Source organism: Sinocyclocheilus anshuiensis, unplaced genomic scaffold (assembly GCF_001515605.1).
Source record: "Sinocyclocheilus anshuiensis isolate Anshui unplaced genomic scaffold, SAMN03320099.WGS_v1.1 scaffold1029, whole genome shotgun sequence".
Taxonomy (NCBI): domain Eukaryota; kingdom Metazoa; phylum Chordata; class Actinopteri; order Cypriniformes; family Cyprinidae; genus Sinocyclocheilus; species Sinocyclocheilus anshuiensis.
In genome coordinates, this window is record NW_015554125.1 from 2,447 (window position 1) to 9,577 (window position 7,131).

At 38.7% G+C, this 7,131-nt stretch overlaps 1 protein-coding gene across 1 annotated transcript in view; it reads left to right on the forward strand.

Moving 5' to 3' along the window:
• Positions 1–5,323: 5,323 nt before the first annotated feature.
• LOC107670142 (leucine-rich repeat-containing protein 53-like) overlaps positions 5,324–7,131 on the forward strand; it is a 58,075-nt gene continuing 56,267 nt past the window's right edge. The window contains 2 exon segments of the mRNA XM_016462658.1: positions 5,324–5,330; positions 5,453–5,572. Coding sequence (XP_016318144.1) covers positions 5,324–5,330; positions 5,453–5,572 — 127 coding nt within the window.

The following is a 7,131-nucleotide window of genomic DNA, read 5'->3' on the forward strand; positions in this document are numbered from 1 at the left end:
TTTAATGCCGAGGACCCTACAAGCCTCTGAAGGACTGAACTAGGAAGGACGCAGCCTTCCGTTTGAGAAGCACCCGTTGATCAGATGTACACTTCTTTTTCCTGGGAAATGGAGGGCGCATTTGACGTCGCTTTCGAATTACGCCAGCCTTCGTCACACCGCGGTGACGCAATCGGCCTTGGAATGCACACTTCGGAGGGTGCATCCTGAATTGGGACAGCTTACGTTGTGACGCTGTGATGCAATCGCACTTTAAATGTGCACTTCGGAGTCCGCACACTTCAGTTTGGGACAGCCTTCGTCACGCCGCTGTGATGCAATCACACTTCAAATGCGCACTTCGGAGTCCGTGCACTTCACTTTGGGACACAGCTACTAAGGTGGTGATGGGAAGGTGGCTTTGTACTGTGGCTTTATTGGTGCTGACAGGTGAAGTGCATTAGAATTCTGGTGATTGTTAACAAGTGGGTGGAGCTGAAGGTTTTGGCGTTGCTGGTGACTCTGTGACAACGTGTCCCCAACTAATGCTGAGTTCACACGGCACGATTTTAGCCCAATTTTTCACTCGCCGACAGGTTTTGCAAAATCGCCAACAAATGCCCGAAATCGGAGGCAAATCGGTGCTCGTTCACGCGAGTGACAATCACGCAGTGTGAATTATTAAAGACGCAATCTGAGGGAATCGCCGACATATCGCCGACACCCGCAAAATATTTGGCATGCTAAATATCTGGAGCTGTCGGCGATTCACAATCACGCTGTGTGCAATGATTTCTGACTGAAAACTACATCGGCGATGACCTACAGCCAATGAGAGACCAAGATACAGGGCAGAGGGAAGTTCGGGGAGGAGTTATAGACCACAATATCAGTATTTTAATAGATATATGAACAATTATATCATACAGAAACAAGCACAAACATTTGATTGGCCAACCACAACATCAGCATAACAGTTACTGCAAAATTATTTACCTCCAACTCTCTTTGCAGAACACCCAATCCCTGTTCCCTGCATCTCCCTCCTGCATAATCTGTTTTTCTTTTTCTCCTTGTAGCTGGAAATCAGCTCACAGACAATTTGTGGGCTATATATATTTTTTAATAATTACAGTCTTGCTCGCGATTGAGAACTCCGACGCACGCGGGTTCTCGCGTTATTTCCTTATCACTTCTCGCGTGTGTTTTGTTGTGAAAGGTAGTTTGCGGACCAGACAGAGCTGTTGTCGATTCTTCCTATTGTGAAGTCATGCCGACGAGTTTGAAAATCGTGCAGTGTGAACTCGGCATAAGCAAGCCAGAGGCAACAGTGGCAACAGGAATCCAAACTCCACCAGTAACAGAAATGGATTAAAAAAAAAATCTCAGGCTCAGTTGGGGGGACAGTTCTCTTCTGGCCAGATGAACCAACCTGGTCTGGTTTAATTACAGGCTGCATCACAAGTCAGATTGTGCATTGGTGTCATTCAGAATATTCATACAGTTCCTTCTGCTTCAATATTGGGATATATCACATGGTGAAGGAGTCGAAGCTAGCCTCAGGAACTGTGTAGACGACTTTCTCTACAGGTTCTCGTGGTCTTCGCTGAGGATCTGTGCCAATAGCTGTTGTCTTTACAGGGGATCTGTCTTTATGGGCTCATCTAGGTGTCATGGTCTCCGCTGACATTCAAGGGTGTTGTGAGATGTTGTCATTAGGTGCAGGTACACCATCGGATCTGGATAAGGGTGACCTCAGAATAAGGATGAAACAGACTAATTTAAGCATACATTGGGTCTAATGGGAAGTGTTTCCGGTTCCGGTTAACCTAATTTATGCAAGATAACAAGCTAAATGCAAGCTAAATGTGATAATGTGTTATGTGTATGCTAGTTTAAAGAGATGGGTCTTTAATCTATATCTAAACTGACACAGTGTGTCTGCCTTCCGAACGGTGGCCTATTATCAACTGGCCAGAATTTGAGACCACAATATACATTAAAGGCTATAAAGCGAGAGCTTGCTCAAGTATTGGGGAGCTAAAGAGCTTTGTATGTAATCAGAAGGATTTTATATTCAGGAAGCCAATACAGTGTTGACAGACCTGGGGCCTCATTTATAACCATTGCGTACGCACAAAACCTGCCCTGAAAGAGGCGTACGCCACTTCCTACGCAAAACTTGACGGGAAAATTTGCGCACCTGCACGCAAACTCTGACCCATGCATACAGACTTTTTTTCCTGGAGAGAGAAAAGTAATGAAGTAAACAACGATTTTAAACTGTTTTCATTTCATCATATAGGCTACATTTACATTAAATATTCCACTATCATTAATGGATAAGCAGTGAAATTACATATAGTCATTACGCAGAAGTTAAACCAAAATTATATGAATTTAGACATAGCCTATTTGTAGTGGATGCGCTTGATTACTTTTCCTGTGGTATGTTATGTTTTAATGACAGCGAGGAGTGCTATAGGTGCACAATAATTTATATTTAAAGTAAACTGCAGATCTCATGTTATGAGAAAATATTTTTAGCGAGAACAATGATCAATGATGCTCACTTCGATATTTTGGCGGACACTGCTGGATTCGGTGGAACGGTCTGTTGTCCGGTTTGAATAGGACCAATGATAGCTTACTGTACAACTACAGCTGCACGGAAGTGTTGATGTCGTGTGAAGGCATCTCCACAACATTATGAAAAATACCACTGTATTTGAAGGATACAACTTGAAGAAAACGGTAAGATTTGCACGTTTCCTTTTTAAAATAATTTGTCAATGACGCGCAGAGTCAGATAATTGTATTTACACTGCAATAAATATAGGCCTATATTTTTCCACTAAAAATAGCTCAAATATGTTCATCTTATCAGCAAAACTGCATTAATTTAATTAAATCTGAATTTTTTAAAACAATTGAAATATTATTGGACCAGTGGAAAGAAATGAAGTCTATTCTAAATCATTTTTCTGAGAACTATTTTAAACAGTTTTTTATGGATATTTTGCTATATTTATTCTAAGACATAACAAGGATATCGGATGATTTTTAGCAATAAAAACGTATGTGTATGGCACAAATGGCATTTATAGTCTACCTTTGTTAAACATGGTGTCACGTGGAAGGGAAAATGCATAGAAATTATATGCAGATGAGGTTATGCATAGTAAAACTAGGCGTTGTAAGCTCCAAATGTGGTGATTTCGGGGAGGAGTCGGGGTGGAGATGCACGTATGCACAGTCTTCCCCTGACTGGGATTTACAGTATAAAGGGATTTTTGCAAAGGTTCTGGCTTTTGAGCGTACGCAAAATCTAGCTTTTGTGCCTATATAAACTTTTAAGATGAAATCCATGGAGAGTTTTATAAATGAGACCCCTGGGCTGTTGAGAATTCTAGCTGCTGCATTTAGTAACAGGAAATTACTTCTTATCCAGTTTAAAATAAATAACATGAATAGTAAATATTAGGAAAAGAGAAATTAAAGAGATTGTTCACCCATCATTTACTCACCCTTAAAGTTATTTCAAACCTGTATGAGTTTCTTTCTCTTGCTGAACACAAAATAAGATATGTTGAAGAATGTTAAAAGGACAGTTTACCAAAAATAAAAATTATGTCATGATTTATTTTTTTCCATACTATGGAAGTCAATAAAGACCATCAACTGTTCAACTGGCCTCAAAATGGTATTTCCATTGTATGCATTACTGATTTTAATAATTAGTAGATAATCCACACAGCATTATATTGTAATCATTTGACTGCTGATTGTCCATCAGTTTAGGGCTTGTCTGCTTCTGTGTAAAAAAATTTAACAGTGTAAGGAAGAACTTTTGTGTTTGTGACTGTCAGGCATTGCTGGACACTTTACCTCATTTTTGAGATCAGGTAACATGCTGGTTCAACGCATGCCCTGTTTGCACTGCACTCACCGAGACACGGCGTAACTGTAGAACAGTGGAACCATTGAGAAACTAATAATGAGGAAAGGTTTAGAAACTTGTTTGGACCCTCATATGGATACGAGTGTTTGACATTTCGCTGCACCGTGTGTGGTAAGCACAGAGTCTTTGTATGTACTGATTATGTAATAAAAATTTAATTTGCTTAATTGTAAAATGTTTAAGAACTTGGCTTGAATTTAACCCAGGTTGATTAGATAGACAGACAGACAGACAGACAGACAGATAGATAGATTTATAGATAGATAGATAGATAGATAGATAGATTTTTTTTCAGTGTATATATGAAAAGGTTGCCAAAGGTTGCGGGTTCGAGTCTCGTACCGGCAGGGATTGTAGGTGGGGGGAGTGAATGTACAGCGCTCTCTCCCACCTTCAATACCACGACTGAGGTGCCCTTGAGCAAGGCACCGAACCCCCAAATGCTCCCCGGGCGCCGCAGTGTAAATGGCTGCCCACTGCTCCGGGTGTGTGTTCAACGGTGTGTGTGTGTTCACTGCTGTGTGTGTGCACTTTGGATGGGTTAAATGCAGAGCACTAATTCCAAGTATGGGTAACCATCACTTGGCCACATGTCACATGTCACGTCACGTCACGTCATGTCATATATATATATATATATATATATATATATATCAGGTCAGTAAGATATTTTTTGAAAGATGAATAATTCATCAAGGAAGCATTAAAGAGTATTAGTGACAGTAAATACTTTTACATTTTTACAAAAAAATATATATTTCTAATTTCTATTAATCAATAATCCTGAAAATGTATATATAATATTAATTAAATGCATTTTATTTAATATTTTTTATACTGAAGTTTGTCAGTGTTTTGTGTTCAATTTGGTTGTAGTATGTAAAGTAGGATTTGAAACAAGACATTTCCTTGAGGAGGAGTTAAATAGTTGCCATTTGAGATGTGAAACTATCATCAGTCACATTCTTATTTTACAGTTACGATCAAAGAGTATGTGGCAGGTGTTGCTAGTGTCTTCACACACTATAGAAAGCAGAATCACCTCCACAGAAGGAATCAGGTGGAAGATCATGCATGTTTTATAACTCTACTTTCTTCATCTGTCTGGCAGTCAACGTCTCCAAGCAACAGAGGTCAGAGGAGCACAGCATCAGGTGCGGTTACCAATTACAGAAAACACAGAAGAACTAGTTATGAGTACTATTGAGTGAATGTAGATCTGGACTAAATAACTCTGTTGTGCTTTTGTTGACAGGTTCTTGCTCTTTGCTTTGTTTTGGAGGATTTTGTATAAATGTTGTGGCCTGAACAAAGCTGATCAAAGACCATGGACATCATAAGCCATTTTGGAAGTCCAACATTATCTGACGTCAACGGCAAATCATGAGAAGTATGTGCATATTGTTTCAAGTAGTCTCAGAGCTGATTCTTCATATATTCTGCATTTAAATAAGGTCAGGTACAAACTGTCAGACTAACGTAGGTGAACACTATACTAATGGTTCCTCTCAGGTGTCTGCCTTCTACTAATGGTGACAATCACTCAAGTTCAGCTGTCGTTGCTCTGCCCTTCTTCTTGTGTGGTGTGTTCTGAAGATGTCATCATCTGTAATAAACTCTTAAACATAATTGGTAAGTAAATTATTATGAGGCTGAAGAATTGTTTTAGGGATAGATCACAAAAAAAATTAATTCTGTAATTTACTCACCCTTATGTTGTTTCAAACCTGACTTGTTTATTCTGTGTAATATAAACGAAGATATTTTGAAGAATGTCCAAGTGTTTTGTCCATACAGTAAAAGTCAAAGGGGTCCAGTGTTGTTGTTGGAGCCCATTGTATGGGGAAGAACAGTTGAAATATTCTTCAAAATATCTTTTGATTTACTCATGAGGGTGAGAAAATGATGACAGGATTTATTTTTGAGTAAACTATCCCTTTTAAGTACACCGAAAACTGTTGGAAATGCATTTTTAACTCTTAAAGCCTACTCTATCATATTTGATACACAAATTTCTAAGGCCTTATCAACATTATTAAAACTTTGCTGAAAAACCTGTTGTACACAATCTACTACATTCCTTCCGTCTTCTGATTGATAGTTTATACTTTCTGAGGAAGTAAAAAGGCCTTTTATTATTATTAAATTTTAGAAAAATACATATAAAATGTAAATTTCAAATATGATACATTTTGAGGAGCATTTATTTGTGCATCTCTCAATCATCATTGTATTGCATTGCATTAAATGTTTTGCCCCCACAATAAACAAAAAAAAAAACTACTTTGATCATGAATCTAAGCATTCAATTAAAGGGGTCATGAACTGCCTTTTTTATTATGTTGTACTGTTCTCTGAGGTCCCCCAATGTTATCAAGATTTTTACATAAAAAAAACATATTAATTTATAAGTAATAGGCTATTTTCTGTCCTGTTTTAACGCCCCCCATCTGTATGCTCTGTTTGAATAGGCCTGTCGGATTATCGGCTCGGAATTTAGGTGATTAAGGTCAAATGCTGCTGTGATTTTGGTCAAAAACGCATAATTACTCAGCACATATCAAATGATCTGATTAACAGACAAAGCAATAGTGACCACATAATAAAAACAGTTACTCACACTTGTGTGTTGTGACATTATTGTCGGATCCAGTATAACAGTTTGTAGCGAATCAGCTCAAAGGGGAAATATGAATAATCAAAGGGGAAGGGCAAGTTATTTATTTTTCATTGGCTCAAGTTAAAAAATATACAGGTGCATCTCAATAAATTAGAATGTCGTGGAAAAGTTCATTTATTTCAGTAATTCAACTCAAAATGTTCAATGAACACAGACTGAAGTAGTTTAAGTCTTTGGTTCTTTTAATTGTGATGATTTTGGCTCACATTTAACAAAAACCCACCAATTCACTATCTCAACAAATTAGAATATGGTGACATGCCAATCAGCTAATCGGGTATAACGCTTGGAAATGACAGCCGGGGCAAATCAAGACTTCACAATGAGTTCATGAAATGGTGTGGCTTATATGTGCGTGTGTAAATGAGATGCAGGTGTGATTGTGTAATCAGTCCCAGGTAAGAGGGATGATGGGAAATGGAGTCCGAATGGGAGATTGCTAATACTCTGGGGACAGTTCCCTCTGGTGGTGCGGAGGAGGCGGTACGGGAGCCTCCTCTGTAACAGAGCC